General features: G+C 29.0%; 1 protein-coding gene across 1 annotated transcript; it reads right to left on the reverse strand.

Moving 5' to 3' along the window:
• Positions 1-536: 536 nt before the first annotated feature.
• Positions 537-16351, reverse strand: LOC135953945 (DNA-binding protein D-ETS-3-like). Its single transcript, XM_065503981.1, has 4 exons — positions 16119-16351; positions 15726-16054; positions 1491-1586; positions 537-676 (listed from the first exon to the last, which is right to left on the reverse strand). The coding sequence occupies exons 1-4, from the start codon at positions 16349-16351 to the stop codon at positions 537-539; spliced, it is 798 nt and encodes a 265-aa protein (XP_065360053.1).
• Between the last annotated feature and the right edge of the window lie 3530 nt (positions 16352-19881).

Here is a 19881-nt window from a genome sequence, read left to right on the forward strand (position 1 = left end):
ATCAACCAAAATTGTTCTTAATATTTATCTTAATGTATTCTTGGTGAAGGGTATAGAAGATTCTGTACTGTCGACTATATAACTCTTACTTGTTTTGAACTAATTCAATGAAAATCGATCATTTAGGATTAAATAATCATTAAAATTTCATAATGAACCAAGAACAAGTCATTTTAGCTTAATTGCATTTTTTAATTTTGAATATATAATTTTTTAATTTTTATAATTGAATCCTTTATTGCAAAAACCTGTCAAGCAACAAATTATTGATTTTGAGTAAATAAAAAAAAAACTTCCTAGCAACCTAAAAATTACTTTTACAAAATTGATAATTTTTCCTATGAACATACAACTTTTTTATCTATTTAACCTTTATTTAAAAAATAATATAAAGTTAGCACTTGACTGGTTTCTGCAACAATCAACCATCACTTTTGTAAATTTCATACGAAATATTCTAATTTTATTAGGAAGTTAAAAAAGTAAAATGACAAATGAACTTTTTAAAGAGTTTGTTCTGAAGTAACTATTCGTCATCAAAAACTCATTTGTACAATGTATTCTGCTTCAGTTGTATGCCATTGAAAAATATTACAATGAAACTCTTCATATCCCATCAAATAGGGTTTTAGAGCTTGTAAATCTTTTATTATTATTTTTTCACAGTTATTGAGACCTGCAACGTTTAAATATAAAATAAAATAGATTAGTACAATATATATAAATCACTTGACTTCTATCTTTACTAAATACTGATTTCTTGGGTTTGTTTCACCATAATAGGGGGACAGTACTTATTAATTTTTGCATTAAACGATCAAACAGTAATCGCCCAATAATTCAATTTTGGATTTGTTGTTGCTTGACTGGTTTTTGAAATAAACGATTCAGCTTATTGAATTCTACTGAAGTTAATATGTAACTTAGTATGTAATCATTTAACTTAGACTGAAATTACCGTTATCGAAATAATTCAAATTAGTAATACCGTTAGTTACCTTTCGCTATCCAACCTTTTAGTATAAACATATTTGTTTAATTTTAAAGCGATAAAAATACCATTTTCATTTGAATTTGTTTGTATCAAATAAACCATAAAATTTAGATATTTTTGTTTGATAAAAATACAACTATTCTGTCATTATGTCTATAAATCTTAAAAATACCATCCACAAATGATTTATAATCAAAATATTCCCCTAATATTTAACAAAAAAAAGCTCATAAATCATTAGCTCTAAAGCCTTATATAAAATCCACTTCAACCCCTAATAAACAGCAAGCGCTCTCTAGTGATTAATTTCAACATTAAGCACATAAATATGGTGCATGTCTGTGATGTGGCACAAAAAGCTTTAAAAGGTCCTTGCAAAATAAAATAAAACTTACCCGACAGTTTAATAGAAACATGTACGAGTACTTATGTACAATTATGTGCAATTATTTATATGATTGTGGTAACCATAATTTCATTTTGAAATAAAACTTACCCGACAAACATTTGCTCAAGCTACGGTTGTCATTGCTGGAATTGTTGTGAGAATTTGTGGATACGGAGGTGGAAGAACACACAATTGAGGATTTATCTGAAAATTTATATTAAAAACAAACATAATGATAAGAATAGCAAATTAAATAATAATAAAAACTGATGTATTTACATATATAAAGGAAAAGGATCAAAAGAAATGTTTAAGCAAATGCATGTATGTAAATCAAAAATTATTTTCTACATGATATCTTTATATAATTGTTTCATAAATGACCATGATGACAAAAATTCATAAAAAAGAAAACATTCAAGTTTTATACACAAAACACACTTTAAAATTCGCTTCACTTGGAATTTTTTCAAGTGGTTCCCATAAAAAAGAAATTATGACAATACTGGTTGTGGCAGCATTGAATTTCTTTTTTTTTTCTTGTTGCAAAAAAATAATAATTGTCACATAAACCCAAATAATCTGTGATGTATAGAATTGAATTGAGTATAGCTTTTATTTCGCATAATTCAACCAGACCAGAGTGAGCATTCAATGAGAAAGAACATGCGACCGGAACCTTGTAACGCACCATAGAACCATTTATAATTGTAGGAGGGTTGTTGAGGTTGATTCAAGGGGTGGAGCGTTTGACAATCATAACATATCGATTCTACACTTAACCAAGGACAACAAAAACAACATAATTGCCATAATGTTGTTTTATATGTTTGTTTGTTTGTTATGTTTTTGGTTTATTGTCAATAATACTGGTAATGTTGTTTTTGTTGATGATAATAATGATGATGAGGATGATGTTGCAAACAAACTTACAACCAGTCTTTGAATTTTTATGGTTTTTATGTGTGATGGCAGGCAGGCGTCATAACAAATGTCTTTCTATTTGCAAAAAAAAAAAAAATATTAAAGATTAGATGTAAATTATATTTATGTGTAAATGTAAACGAAGGACCACGCCAACACACCGAAGGACCACAAGCTAAACAAATGTTTTGCTTAAAAGCTGTTTAAAATCTTAACAATATTTTTGCAGAGTATTAAAGTATATTTAAATTTCTAGTGGAACTGCTTCCCATTTAGTCGTAGAATATATTTTAAAAAAGAACTGCTTTTAAGCATCCCTTGAGGGATAATTTTTTTTTATTCAAAAACCCCATCTTTTGGTAACCAACTCATACCTCTTTGAAATGTATCATCATCATCATTTTAGTGTATTTTTACACGCTTGTAATCTTTAAGGCCTTTGTAAATATTTTCTGCAATTATTTTCTATTTCTTTTCTTTTTTTTCACTCTTTTTTTACTCAAAGTGAAAAAAGAAGAAGGAAAAAAAATAAGTTGAAAAGAAAAGAAAAATAATGAGTTACGCATGAAAGAATTCTTTTTCAAATGATACCATCCATACAGAAAGCAAAATAACAAAAGGATTCATTTCTGGTCGTAGAATACGCAAAAAAAAAGAACACAAAATACAATAAAAATTTTTACACAAAAGCATGATGGGAGCTTCTACTGCATGGTTGGTTGATTGAGAACATACATTCATCCATCCATACGTACAAAAAAAATCAAAAAAAACTTTATGTGTTTATAGGATACACTTACCCCCAAAGAATGTGAATCAGAGATACACGAAAAGTTCTTGGAGACACTAAAGAAAGAATTTGTTCATTTTTATTTTTAATCGCTTGGGTTGTCGTGCTGTCGTTTATCAGAAGATTTTTGCCATTTTTATTTTACGGAACTTGTTAATGGCGTGAGGCCATCCCCTAGAGATTGTGGAGCATCCTATTAGGTTTTTATTAAATAAATTTATAATTTAAATCTAATAAAAACTTTTAATCTCAGAAATTTTCAATATACATGGATTAAAAAAACTGTTTTCACTAATATCCCCTATATCTATACGTCACCGACTCACACTACCATTGCCGATGATAACGCTTTTCAAAGGCTTTACAAAATTACTTTATAGCTTCTGAACATATCTTGTCTTACATCAGTGAGTTAAAAAATGAGTCAAATGATTGTCATTTTTCCATTTAGACGACTATTTGCCGACTTACAGCCACTTTTATGTTTTACTTAATTTTCATAGAATAATCAATTTTTGATTGAAAATATAAGTGATCACAGATGATCGTACTTTTCCATTTGGACCACTATTTACCAACTTATAGCAACTTTTATATTTTATGATCACATATATTTTCAACCAAAAATAGATTTTTAATATGAAAATCTAGTAAAACATAGAAGTGGCTATAGTTCGGTAAATAGAGGTTCAAATGGAAAAAGGACGATCATCTGTGATCTCTTTTATTTTCTACCAAAAATCGATTTTTTATATGAAATTCAAGTAAAACATAGAAGTGGATGTAACTCAATAAATAGTGGTCCAAATGCAAAAAGGACGATCATCTGTGATCACTTATATTTTCTACCAAAAATCGATTTTTTTTAAATAAAAATCAATTAAAACATAAAAGTGGCTATAAGTCGGTAAATAGTGGTTCAAATGGAAAAAGGACGATCATCTGTGATCACTTATATTTTTTACCAAAAATCCATTTTTTATATGAAAATCAAATAAAACATAAAAGTGGCTATAAGTCCGTAAATAGTGGTCCAAATGGAAAAAGTACGATCATCTGTGATCACTTATATTTTCAACCAAAAATAGATTTTTATCAAATAAAACATAAAAGTGGCTATAAGTCGGTAAATAGTGGTTCAAATTGAAAAAGGACGATCATCTGTGGTCACTTATATTTTCAACCAAAAATAGATTTTTTATATGAAGTTTAAGTAAAACATATAAGTGGCTATAACTCAATAAATAGTGGTCCAAATGGAAAAAGGACGATCATCTGTGATCACTTATATTTTCTACAAAAAATCGATTTTTTTAATAAAAATCAATTAAAACATAAAAGTGGCCATAAGTCTGTAAATAGTGGTACAAATGGAAAAAGGACGATCATCTGTGATCACTTATATTTTCTACCAAAAATCGATTTTTTATATGAAAATCAAGTAAAATATAGAATTGGCTATAACTCAGTAAATAGTGGTCCAAATGGAAAAAGGACGATCATCTGTGATCACTTATATTTTCAACCAAAAATCGATTTTTTTGAATAAAACTCAATCTGTAAATAATGGTCCAAATGGAAAAAAGACGATCATCTGTGCTCACTTATATTTTTAACCAAAAATCTATTTTTTATATGAAAATCAAGTAACATATAAATGTGGCTATAACTCAGTAAATAGTGGTCCGAATAGAAAAAGGATGTACATCTATCATCACTTATATTTTCAAACAAAAATTAATTTTTTATATGAAAATCAAGTAAAACATAAAAGCAGCCATAAGTCTGTAAATAGAGGTCCAAATGGAAAAAGGACTATCATCTGTGATCACTTATATTTTCTACCAAAAATCGATTTTTTATATGAAATTCAAGTAAAACATAGAAGTGGCTATAACTCAATAAATAGTGGTCCAAATGGAAAAAGGACGATCATCTGTGATCACTTATATTTTCAACCAAAAATTGATTCTTTTTATGAAAATCAAGTTAAACATAAAGGTGGCCATAAGTCGGTAAATAGTGGTCCAAATGGGAAAAGGACGATCATCTGTAATCACTTATATTTTCAACCAAAACTTTTTTTAATAAAAACCAATTAAAACATAAAAGTGGCTATAACTCAGTAACTAGTGGTCTAATTCGAGAAAAGGATCACTTATATTTTGTACCAAAAATTGATTTTTTTGGAATAAAAATCAATTAACACATAAAAGTGGACATAATTCTGTAAATAGTGGTCCAAATGGAAAAAGGACGATCATCTGTGATCACTTATATTTTCAACCAAAAATTTTTTGGAATAAAAATCAATGAAATCTTAAAAGTGGCTATAACTCGGTAAATAGTGGTCCAAATGGAAAAAGGACGATCATCTGTAATCACTTATATTTTCAACCAAATTTATTTTATTACTTTTAGAAAAAATCATTTTAATTTTCGGTAACATTGGAGCTTTCTGTTATAAATATATGATTCAAAAATTTAAATAAAACTTTTTTTTTTGCATTTAATTAAATACCAAATAAAATAATAAAATCCTCTCACCCATCTAATCATAAAACATATACTATATACACATTAGCTACTCGGTATAGCGGAAAAACAAATCTTTACCTTCCGGTAAAACAACAATTTTCTGGTCAACAGAAAAAAAAAATTGTTCTTGCTTAACTTAACATATGTTGACCATGGTAGCATGCAACATCATACAAACAAATACATTAATATGTATTTCGGTTAAATTAAATTAAGTCCTATTTTTCGCGCCAAACCAAAAATACACCCACTCCAACACAGAAAAAAAGACAAAACAATCAACTTATTCCATATAAAATAAATGTAACAAAATTCCAAAAGTTTTTTTTTTTTTTTTGCTAAATCATTTGCCAACAAACGGTTTTCGGCAAAAAAAATCCTTCATACATCCATGTTTATAAATATGTTTGTTTCTATTTTTTATAGAGAATAAAAAAGACAGCGAAATAATAAAATATAAACATTCTGGTATAAATCCAAAACTGTTGCCAAAATAAAGAAAAAAAAAGTGTTCCAAATGGAAAAAAAACACAAATTTTATTATTAAAATACAACAAAAAAAAAAGGAGGAAAATGTTAAGGCGGCAAACCGCGAACTTTCTGGGGTCAACTGTAACGTCAACATGAATTTATCAATATAGACATCCGCCGCAACAAAATATAGAAAGAAGACTGCTTCTGACTGACTGACTGGCTGCTTGCCTGCCCTCTGCCATTCTCATACAGACTTTTACAAATATTGTCTTAACGAATAAGCCGGGGTATTAAACAAGTTACAACAACAGCAACAAATAATATTCTGGGATATTCAATTCTATTTTCATTTTTTTCAATTTCCACAGTTGGAAAAGTTTAACTAAACATATGCATGTAAGATAATGTATACAAGACACATCCCAGCAAAAAAAATATTCTTTAAATCACATTGATATTGGATGGAAACAAAATTTTTCGTAAAGGTATTGTAATATACTACTTTTTAATTTGTTGAAATTTGGAACTGGAATGCTATGGATTTGGATTCTATTGAGGTTCAAAGTTCAAATTTTATATACGAATTGTGTAAATTTGTATATTACATTAGAACGGCTTATCCAATATTTGAAATATTGGTCTCATAGTAATGCCTATGTACCCTTGTTTCGATATATTTCTTTTCTCCTGCACACAGGATGTTGAACCAAAAGATTGTCCTTGAACAAAGGATATCTCAAAAAAGCCATCTTCCATTTTCTAAAGATTTTCCTCAATTATAAGCCTTTGTATGGTTAACAACACATAAACAATTCAGAGTGGGGCCATGAGGAGATCTAGAGCCAATGAACATGTAGTAAAAAATTCCAAATATTTCGAAGAGTAATCAAAAAAGTTCAAATATTTTTTGAAGGGTAAATATCTGTCATTTAGTTATTGAACATGTAAACAACAAATGTTTAGAATTTTGTGCCATCTAAGCGTCATATGTGGAAAGTTTTGCTTTACTTCTTTAATTTAAACAAGTAAGAGTGCTATATTCGGCTGTGCCGAATCTTATATAACCTTCACCAAATTATACTTCGAAATAAAATTTTTAAATATTTTTAGGTAAACAACATTTTTTTTCCAACGTTGTTTTTTTCATTTTTTGGAAAAAAAATTTTCTAATTGTTATTTAAAATTTTTTTTTTAAAAATTTTCAATTTTTTTTTAATTTAAATTTTTTTTTTAAATTTAAAATTTTTTTTTTGGTGAAAAAAATCGGGTTTAAAATTTTGTTCCGATTTTGACCCATTGTAGGTCCAACTTACTATGGTCTTATATGCGTCGTTGCAAATGTCTTCGAAATATCTATCATTAGATATCCATATTGTCTATGTTAATGTCTTAGTAATCCAGATATAGGTCAAAAATCGAGGTTGTCCTGTTTTTTTTCCTCATATCTCAGCCATTTGTGGACCGATTTTGCTGATTTTAAATAGCAAACTTCTCGAAAGCATGTCTGACAGAATTATTGAAGATTTGGATCCCGAAGATATCTGGGGTCTTCAGAAAATTGATTTCAACATACAGACAGACAGACGGACATGGTTTAATCGACTTCGCTATCTATAAGGATCCAGAATATATATACTTTATAGGGTCGGAAATGAAGAATGTAGAAATTACAAACGGAATGACAAACTTATATATACCCTTATCACGAAGGTGAAGGGTATAAAAAAAGTGAAGCACTCCGGTGAATGTGTTTCATCGTTTCCTAAGTGCGAGTGATGGTTTGTGCGGTTCAAAAGTGGTGATTATGGCATGGAAGACAAAGATGCACAGGCCAGCCCAAAAAGTTTGAAGACCAAGAATGGCAAGAAAATTGTGGTCAAAACCAACAAGAACTTGCTAAATCATTGAGAGCTACCCAAGCAGCAATTTCAAAACAGGATTCATTCAAAAGCAGGGAAATTGGTTACCATGCGAATTGAAGCCGAGAGACCTTGAAATACGATTTTGTATGTCTGAAATGCTGCTTTAACGCTATAAAAGAAAATAATTTTTGCACCGAAACATTACTTGCGATGAAAAATGGATCCATTAAGATAACCTGAAGCATATGAGATCGATTGTGAAGCCCGGCCAACTAGCCGAATCGGAACCAAAGCCAAATATCCATGGCGCTAAGGTAATGCTCTGTATTTGGTGGGACCAAAAGGGTCCTATCTATTATGAGCTGCTAAAATCTGACCAGACTATCACAGGGAACCTGTACCGAATGAAAATGATTCGTTTGAAGCGAGGATTGGCCGAAAAACGCCCACAATTTGTGGTGAGACATGAAACCGTAATATTCCATCATGACAACGCTCAGCCATATGTTGCAATACCTCTTATAAAGTATTTAATGCAAAGTACGAAATGCAACCACAAGTTTTGCCTCAACCGCCTTATAGATCAGACCGTGCCTCGTCCGACTACAATTTGTTCCGATCGATGCAGAACGCTCTCTCTGGCATACGCTTCATTTCAGAACAGAGTATCCCAAATTCTTGGCCTCGAAAGATAAACAGTTCTTTTGGCTCCGAATCCATATGTTGCCAGAAAGATGGGAAAAGATCATAGCTAACAATGGTCAATAGTTTGAATAAATTTAGATTGTACAAATGTTTCAAGACAAGAGCTAAAAATTTTTAAAATTTCACCAATTATTAACAATTTCCTAGTTTCACCTTACCAAGATTAATTAAACTCTGATATGAATTTTTCTTGAACTATGATCACATTTTCCCATTCTGTTCTGTGACCAAAAAAAGCTAATTTTTGCACACAATTTTCAATTCTCTTATTTCAAACTTAAAATATTGTTAAACGATTTCTAATATTTTAAGAATTAATAAAATTTATAGGATAGTTGTTCTATACCAAATGTCAGTCTGACTCCTCTAAATTCGAAAAGTAAAAAATAGGAGAACAATTTATTATTATCAAATAAAAATATTCAACATTTTATAATTTTCTGTTTGCTGGGTGACAACCTTCCCACATGTACTTTAGACCATATAAATTTAAGTTTATTCTTTAACAAAAAAAAAACGTTTTATTTAGTTTTTCTGTTATTTTGTTTATGTAAGTTTATTTTTTTTTATTTCAGTTTTTTTTTTTATCTTGTATAAATCTTTAAAAGGTTTTATTGAAACATCACCGTTCAACAAATGGAAGCTACATTTTAGGTCCTTGTTATAATATTGCTTGCATGACTGAGGCAAATTTATTAAAATTGTTCTCGTTTTTGTAGGTTTTTTTGTTTAAGATCTATTTACGAGTATTCTAGGTAGTATTCAAATTTAGTATGTATTTGAAAAATATTGCATGCCATAAATTTCCCAGGCTATTTTCTTTTTTGTCAAGTTCACTACTTAATATGTTTATACATTCATAGTTAGAAATTTATTAAATACAAGGGATTAGTGTTTTTTTATTGGATTAAGTATTTATAAAGCAACCATGTTAAAAATGGAGAGGTGGGCGTTTTATAATATCTGGAATATACTTATATCGTTATAAGGTTATTATTATATAGTGTATATATTCCAAAAATTTAAAAATTTGACTTTTGACCTTCACGATTTAAGGGTTAACTTTTTCCGATTTTAATAAAAGTTTCAGAGTATATTTAGAATTATCTGGACTATAATATTCTGAATAAGTTTTGCTTAAAATTCATAATAGTAAGGAAATAGAGCTCATCGCCTAAAAATTGCGAAATAATTGGTTTTTCTCGAAAATTTCAAAATTTAAATCGCTGGTACGGAAAAACTACAAGAGATATTTTCATAATTTTTTCACATTTTTATTCCCTATTATATTCTTAATAAATTCCAATGAGATGATCAACAAATTCTGGAATTTGTTTAACAAAATTTTTAAAAATTTGAAAATGGAGTTTTGAAACTGCCGTTAAAAAATTTTTATTTTTTTTGTTCATACCTAAGAATAGGTTAACGGTATCGTACGAAGACAAAAACTCATATACAAGTAAATATGGACATATTTTAAGTAAAAATGAGCTTTTATTTTAATATTTATCAAAATATGTTAATTTTGTTCCTACCTTTCTTGTTCTAGTTGCCTGAGACACATTTTTTGACCAATTTCTGTTTTTTATGTCTCATTAGAACGACAATACACATTTCTATTATTTTCAATTAAATTGGAAAAGTAATTTTTTAATGGCAAAATTTTTACAAAAACTGAAAAAATGCCTTTTTTTCCCCTTGTAAATGCATCTCAAAACTTCAGAGGGCACGTCTTAACCCCAACCGATTTACCTAAAATTTTTTCAGGATGATTTTTTTAGTAATGTTCATCAAACTGCGGGCTGAGAATGGTTAAAATCCAACTTTCGTTTATTAAGGGCCACCCTAATATACACCAATACCCCGATTTGCGTCGCTAATTGGCACCGGAGAAACGCGACGCAACCCGAAGCACGATTTTCCATACATTTGTATAGATTTTCATTTAATAGGTTCCGAGATTCATAATTTTAAGTGAAAATATATCTTTTTCAATATAATTTTTTTTTTTTTAAAATGTGATTTACTCTTCTGTTTTAGCTTTGTACATATATGTTCATAATGACGACACAAATTGAATCACTAACGATGCAACTTCGAAGCCACGAGATGCAAACTGAAAATAAACGACACGCAACTTCGAAATTACAGAAATTTTAAAAAGACGTCATTTCGAAACGACGCAACCCGAAGCGACGATAACCGGGATATTACAACAATTTCTTTCGAAAAAATTATATTTATTTACACTTACATAAATATAATTTTCACATAACATTTCATACACATACAGTGCAATAAATAAAGTCTACATACGGGTAAATAATTGCCTTACTTTAGTTTGAAGCAAAAAAACTTCAAGTAACGCCCAAAAGTGCACGGTTATTACAGTTATTGATTCGGTCACCCCTTATTTTGGGTGGGCGGGGCTATTATGTTTCATAATATTTTAAACTTTAAAGCATAAAAACCCAAAAAATTAAACTTTGACCCACTCAGGACAGCTTGACTAATTTGTAACTTTACTCTACAAAAATTATCTACTCAACATGCCACATGCAACATGAGTTCTAATTTAGACTTCGTAATATTGCCTACATAACGATAGAAAATGTCACATTTTATTGTCAAAATAGTGTGTTAAATATGTTTAAGAAGAAAACTATATCTGGCTGTGTGTGTTGAAAAAATAAATCGCAAAAAATCCAAAAAGGAAATTAAAACAAAAAAAACTGTTTAAATAATTTCAAGTCTCTTAAAGCTTCCTTAGCACTGGAATGATCCATTTTTATCAGCCCAATTATGAATAAAAAATTCCGCGGGAGTTTGTTCCCTGGGAGTTTTTCCCATTGAATTTGAGTAGGAAAAATGAGAAAGGTTAAAAAACTCCCGGGGAATTTTTATTCATAATTGGGCTGTATATGTTTTCCTTCACAAATATTTTTTCATCAGCTATTTGTACTTTCGAATTTATAGCAGATTATATTAACCCATCCATATTGGAGGCTTAAACTAGCAAATAAAACAAAATAATCAAGAACCCAAAAACAACATCCGTAGATTAATCTCCAATCTTCTAGTTAAAAACCCGCCTCAAATTATTAGCCATTTGCAAATAAGTTTAATATCAAATAATGCAGTATATTTCATATTGCAGTACTTTTTAACAAATTGATACAAATTCTTATTATTTTGTGAAAGGTAGTTTTGGCACTATGGAACACATTTTGGCACTAAACATAAATGTTAAAATCCCATCACTGCTACACATGCATCATCATCACTTGTCATTGCTTGTCCCGCTATTTTTTAGTTGAGTAGAAAAATCGTGCGTGTTAAGTTTAATTCGTAATAAGTGTGAATTGTTTATTAAAATTAATAAATATGCAATTGTTTAAAGTGTTTAAAAATTAAATAAATAATAATATTATTGTTTATAGAATGTAATTAATAAATTTAATTCAAAAGAATGTAAAACAATCAAATGTAAAATGTGATTAAAGTTTATGAAAATGTTCTAGTTAAAATCAATCAGTGAGTGTGTGTGTGATTCTTTGGCTTTGTTTACATTTCTCTTGTTTGGGTTTTATTAGCAAGAGAGTCTGTTATTGTTTTTGTTGTAAATTATGTTTGTAAACAAGATGAAGAAATTCAATGCGAATGAAAAGCAAAACAAGTGAATAGGAAAAGATGTCAATGGAATTGAATTTGAGTCAAAAGGAGTAGACGGCATCATCTTGTTTATTTAATGGTAAGTTTAGGAAAGTACCTATGTATTTTAAAATGATATGTGTATTAAAACTATTTTGTCAAGATGTTTGTATCAGAAAAACAAATCTTTTAATCAATCGCAATGTTGCATTTTTATTTTAAACCAAGGTTGGTTACCTTTATCCCTAAAATACCCTTTCAGCTAAACTACCATTATCGCTAAGCTATCGTTACCGAAATAACTGTCATTACCATTACCGCTGGAATAACGTTACCAATATTCTATAAGTCTATGGTCGTTTGGTAAAACTAGGTAACTTTAGTTTTTAAAAACAAGAGAAAAATACATTTAAAGTTTTAAACATATTTCACTAATTATTTAATACGAATTTATGTTATTATGCATGCGCATTAAACAAAACATAATTTTAAATAATGTTGAAGATTTCTGGTTCCATTGAAAATTTGCACCAAGGAAACCTATTGGATAGTAATTCAGATACAATTTTTCAACAAGATCGGTCAACAACTCTCTCAGTTAAAGGGGGTCAAAATTTAACATTTTGGCCAATCATGTGTTTTTTCTTATCCATGTAACTTATTACCTATTGTTCTTAGCTAAATGTGTCCCAAATAGTTTAGATAGCTATTTCTTCAATCTTTCGAAACAAATATTTAAAAAAAAATTTTAATATTTTTTTTCCGAAATCAAAAACTATTTTGACTTTTTTCCCCAAATGGGCCCTTTTTTCTTAACCTTCGCTTTACCAATACCCACCCGGGTGACCACATCGATTTTATTGGTTTAATATTTTTTTTAATTTTGTTTCGATTTAAATGAAATTTGTACTCACTGAAGAAATTCTAGAGTTTTATAGAATTTAATAGAACCATTTTAAACTTTTTAAAAGGTTTTTAAATTTTTTAAAATTTCGTTCGTCGCATATATTTATAGAAGTGTAGTGTCACCCGGGTGGGTATTGGTAAACCATGTAGATAAAAAACCTTTGGTAAAGCGAAGGTTAAAAGAAAGCTTAGATATTTTCCTTGAAGGCCTATTTGGTCACATAGTGGGATGCGAGTTCGATACCTATCAAACCCTTAACTGGTACCGTGTTTAGTCGCTTAAAGGGGGGTCAAACGGCATGTATTGCTTGCGTATTGTGTCATGTATTGGGACATTTTTTCATATGTAAACATATACATACCGTGTGATCCATATGAAACTTTGTGTATGTAAAATACATGTGTATTACTCGTGACATTTTTGGCAATTAGAGCATGTTCTATTTTCGTATGTATAACAGTGTTGTATTTTGAAATACAACACTGTGTGAGTGCAAAATAAAAAAAACAAAACAAAAAAGAGTAAAGAAAAATCATAACAAAATAAATTTCATTGCATTAAATATATTTATTGTGATTTAAAAATGTTTAAATAAATATATTGTTAAAAACAACAAACATATAAACTAATAGAGGTTATGTCACATGCAATTACATATGTACGTTTGAACGTGGAAATTATGAATCGTTTTGACATACACATGGAATTCCATATGTATCGAATACATGTCCCAATACACAAGCAATACATGCTGTCTGACTCCCCTATTAGTGGGATGCGAGTGGGATATATGTATGTATATCAAAATAAATGCTTTGTAACTCGACGTCTTCCGATCGAAAGACATCGAGTTGGTTCACTGACATGAAATCCCCTACATATCAAAAATTAAATTTTTTTGGTTCAAAATTTGAGCTTGTGACCCGAATTAGTTATATTTTGCTCTTTCTCTCTTAGTTTTCGAAACAACGTCGTTTTAAACTTCAATTTTTTGTGGTTTTTAAGAAACTATGGAGGTACCTTGTTTTGTTCAAAAATGCATGGAGTTAGCAAGTTTTTATATAAAAAATGACTTTTAAATGAGAAACTATATCAAAATTTCGATCTGTCACAGTAATAGTAAATAAAAATTTTCTATTTTGTTGTTATCTCAATTTTCGCAAAAAGTGAAGTTACATAGTTTATCCAAACGACCACAGAAGTATTTAATTTAAAAAAACAAATATTTAATTTCAATAAATGAATCGTTTATTTCAAAAACCAGTCAAGCAACAACAAATCCAAAATTTAGTTATTGGGTGATTACTGTTTTGTAAAGGTAAATGATTTGTTTAATGCAAACAAAAAAAAATAAATTCTGCCCCCCCCCCATATTATGGTGAAACAAAGCGGAGAAATCCGTGTTTAGTGCAGAAAGACAACAAGTGACAGCGCCTGACTGGCCTTACTAGGCCCTAATCTATTTTGGTTCATAAATGTGTATGATGATGAATAGTTATTTCAGAACAAATATGTATAAATTAATATGATGTTAAACTCTTTAAAAAGTTCACTTGTCATTTTACTATTGAAGTTCATAATACAATTTTTCAGAAACCAGTCAAGTGTAATCTTTCTATTATTTTTTAAATATATGTTAATATAGATAAAGAAAAAGTTTTATTTTTATCAAATATTTACACAAATGGATAACTTTCGTAGGAAAACATATCAATTTGCTAAAAGTAATTTTACCAAAATCAATAATTTGTTGCTTGACTGGTTTTTGAAATAAACGACTCAATTGAGTTTATTGAAATCTATAAAATTTAAAATATAATAATATACCACCTTTGTCAACCTTTTTTTTAATTTTCGTAAATTCTATCATTAAAAACCGCCACCGAAATAACTGCAATTACCTTAGCCCTACAATATCGTTATCGAAATAATTCAAATTAGCGTTACCGTTACCTTTCAACCGTTTTGAATCGGTAGCCAAGCTTGTTTTAAAAATTAACCCTTAACTGGTGTCGATATTTCCAGTTACGTAATTAGTATCGGGGGTCCAAATTGGCCCCATTGAAGAAATGAAATATTTACTATTCTAAACATAATTAAAATTTTTTTTTATATTTTAAATTAAACAACATTTTCTTATATAGAAATAAAAGTTTTATTAATTATTATTAATAAATAGTAGCCTTTTGTTTTTAACTATTTTTTTTTATGTTGGGGTCCATTTTGACCCCACGGTACCAGTTAAGGGTTAAGATTTTTTATAAAATAGTTTATTTTGATTGATATTATATGAAATGTAACAAAACTAAAGGAACTCTCTTTTAAATGTGCGTATTTATCCTATTATTGTATATTTCGATGCAGTCAGTATTCGCTTGCCATTAATTATAATATTAAGGGGTATGACTACATTTGCCTGATTGACATTTTTCCTAGGCTTTTAGCGTATTTGAAAATCCACTTAAATATTTTATAGATTTTATCCAACTTACCTCTCGTTTTACTATCATTATGTGACACATCCATTAACGTTGTCGTTAACGATGACGGCGCAGCACTTGATGTTATAACACCATGTTGAGGTACTGGAGAACAATTTGCAGGTTGTAGAGTATCCAAACGATAACGTTGGGCATTTGAAGACGACGATACGGATGATATACAATTGCCATTTAATACCAAACTTTGAGAGGTGGGAGCCATGGCGGCTGAACCACCGGTATTATGAACTTGAATACCAATACAATTAGCTGTATTGCTATTTTGTACCGAAGGCAGAGTGTCCAAAGTGTCACTTAAACGTTGCGTTGAATAAATATCACTGAAAATTAATTAATTTACAATTGTTTATTTTTAAACATTTGCTTAAGTTTAAAGAAACTTACCTAAATGCACTGGAAGCTCCAAAAAATGAACTGCGATCTTGTAATGCCGCTTTGGCTTTTTCTACGCTTTGCTTAAGCTGCTCAAAGGTGGACTGATGAAAACGATATGAGGTCCAATCGGGTGAACACTGTCCCAGTGTAATACAATCTTCTGTTTTAACTTGGGCCAATGTGGGTGGCGAGACTCTTTTCAGGTCTAATGCCGTTTGATATGAACACGAATTTTCATACATTTTGAGTTACTATATTGATTTACTTTACTGGGGTCAATCAATAAATACTATTGAATTAAAGTTAATCTGAAATAGAGAAAAAATATTTGCTGAATGTTTATATTTAAATTTATTAAACAAAATATTTGATTTTCCTATTAAACACTTTTTAAATGTTAAAAATAAAAAGTATGTATTTTCTTTTAAGCCCTTTTATTCGTAAATTGGTACATATAAATCAAAAACCCCATACCGTATTCTCAACCGTGCATTAAGGAAAAGGGTGTAATTAGTAAAATTTTACATACATACCTACTTTAATTACATTTGTGAATGTTTTATATTTAAATTTGTTCTAGTGCTTTAGTACTTTGCAATATTTTATGCAAATCAACATAATTACATATAAATTATTTTCATAAATTTCAAAAATATTTCATGTGTAGCATAACAAGGTTGCATTTGCAAAACAACCTGCTCGTTATTGCAATTTATTGCGTTCTAATATAATTTTTGGTAGATACAATTGTGTATTTAATGCATTGAAAATATTGCGTATATGTGCTGTATGAAAAATACAGTGTCGGTTGAAAAGAGCTAAAATATTAAACTGTAACTCTGCTAATAAAACTATTTTACATTTTGATCCATCAAGAAGCAGAATTCGGCCAAAGGAACGTAACAGTGACGATTTTGTCTTTATTTTGATTTATGTTGGTTTAAGAAAAAACTTAATTCATGACAATAATTTGTTCAATACCACTAGGATTTTTAATTTCCCGAACTTTTTTGATTCCCGGAAATCGGGAAATTTTTTTTTACATTCCCGGGTACCCGGCTATTCCCGAAATATATAATGATACTGTAAATTAGGAATATTATAGCCAAATTTCATGTAAAAACTTAATGTTATAATTATTAAATATCAGAGCTTCGAATTAATTAATAAAATTTGAGCTTAATTCACTAAAATCTTAATCCGTAATTAAAGAATGTCAGCCTTTCATTCCATAATCCCATTCCTAATATTTAATTTTTTAGATTCAATCCCAAATCCTTGGTTTAAACTGAATTAAAGTTAATTAATAACAGAATTTATTCAAACTTTGAATGATTAAATTTTTGTTAAAACAAATCATTTACAAAATTAATTGAAAAAAATTGTCTTAAGCCTTTTTGTACTAGATTTGAATTGAAGAAAAATTTAATCAATTAATAAATTGTTTGAGCTATTTTGTTATGGATTTGAAGAAGAAATTTAAAGAAATTAGAATGATTGATGATTCAATAATAAATAAATTCTATAAATAATCAGGCCTGTCACACATTTTGTTCGGAATGGTTTCAATTTCGTGGTTTTTATTCCGATCGATTTCGTTTTAGGTTCTTCAGATTCCGTGTAATTTATTAATTCCAAAAATATCTAATAATTCTATATTTCTGATGTAAATTTGATAGCGTTTTTTATATTAAAACAAAAGGGAACCTTTTGGTACAGAAATTTATTAAAAATTTTAGAAAAACAAATAATTACAAAGAAATGTCAATTCCACTTTGAAAACTGAAAGCGGTTTCATTCCGAAAGAAATTTTCGTTTTACTTTTTCTGAAGAAGCAAAATACGGAATTAATTCTACTTTCGATCAGAATGGAATTCTTTGACAGGCCTGAATGAGTTAACTTTTTAAATTTTCATACGAAAAACCCCAAATAAATAATAATAATAAGCGGTCTATGTAAAAAAGTTTTCAATGTTTTTAGGTGAAAAAAATAGAGTTCTAACTTGTTTTCTATGTATTTTCGTCAGTTTTTAATTCCCGGGATTCCCGACTAAAAATCCCGGTAATGGAGTAGTGAAAAATTAGCAAAATTCCCCGGAAATTTGTACCGGGAATTCCCGGGATAAAAACCCTAAATACCACTGACGAAAAAAATAAAACTCCTGAAATGAGTTTTATTTTCTGACGGGAATAATAAAACTCTAAAATTAATTTTTATTTTTTGTCGGTAAAATAAAACTCCTAAAATCTGTTTTATTTAATGACGGGAAAAAAAACTCCTTAAATGAGCTTCATGCGAACTTGTATTTACATAAAATAAAACAATTAATAGAAAAGCTCCAAAGGTTTTTAGATATAACGGCATTTTCTATTATTACGATAACGTTATTTTAAAGATAGTTACCGCTTAGCGGTAGCTGTAGCCAACGTTGGTAATAATATAAAAAAAAATCGTTTATCACAACTCCAAAGCACAACATTCTGGAACTACTTGCGAAACTAGTACAGTTTGAATTAGAGTTTCGTGGACGGTTTTAACCGAAAGTGCAGTTTTTCACTATTACTTCTGCATTTTCTTTTAGAACTATTATTAGCAGAAAAATTGACAACTCAACAATCAAGAATGTAATATTCGGTTTGTATTATTGTCAATATGTGACAATAAAATATTTTGCTAATATAGGGGTTAATTTTGGACCAATCCTCTCAAAAGTTGGTAGAAAGATTTTGGTTCATATACAAATTGTTTATATCCTTTCATCTTGTTATTAATTATTATAAGACAATTGAATCATTTATTACAAAAACCAGTCAAGCAACAAATTATGGATTTTGAGTCAATTAATGAAAACTTCTAGCAACCTAAAAATTACTTTTACAAAATTGATTTCCTATGAAAGTTATCCATTTGTGTAACTGTTTGATAAACATAAAATTTTTTATCTAAGTTAACAAATATTTAAAAAATAATATAAAGTTTGCACTTCACTGGTTTCTGAAACAAACAACTATCACTCTTGTAAATTTCATACGAAATTTTCTAATTTTGTTAGGAACTTCAAAAGTAAAATGACAATTGAACTTATTAAAGAGTTTAGCATCATATTCATATATACATATTTGTTCTGAAATAACTATTTGTTATTATGACCTAAAATACATTAGGGCCTAGTATTACATAGGCAGAATCCAGTGAAGCACTGTCACTTAACTTGTTTCCGCACTAAACACGGATTTCTCGGCTTTGCTTCACCATAATAGGGGGCCAATATTTAAATTTGTTTGCATTAAACGATGAATTTACTCTTTACAAAACTGTAATCGCCCAATAACTTGAACGATTCAATCACCAATGTTCAAGTCATTTTCCGATTTTCGCTATACTTTACAATATAATTTCAGAGTACCTAGAACTAATTGAAAAATTTTATCAGGATTGTCACATAATCAACACAATTATGAATTCTCAAACAGTATTCATGGACCGATATTGCTCATTTTCAATACCAAAAAAAAACCTTAGAGAGTATTTGTGAAAAATTTCTGTCTGTTAGCTCCTTTTGTTTGGGCCCTATCGTGTTTTCAACATAGCTAAATCATCTTAGAATCTTAAGAGGACTCAGAATATATATACTTATGTGTGTCTGCGGCAAATACTTTGATGTATTATAAACGGAATGTCTAAACCAATATGCCCCTTTTATGATTGTGGGTATAAAAACAAATTTTCTATTATAATCAGAAAGAGATATAACTGTAGATAACTGGATTT

The sequence above is a fragment of the Calliphora vicina genome, chromosome 3 (assembly GCF_958450345.1).
Source record: "Calliphora vicina chromosome 3, idCalVici1.1, whole genome shotgun sequence".
In the NCBI taxonomy this organism is placed as follows: Eukaryota; Metazoa; Arthropoda; class Insecta; order Diptera; family Calliphoridae; genus Calliphora; species Calliphora vicina.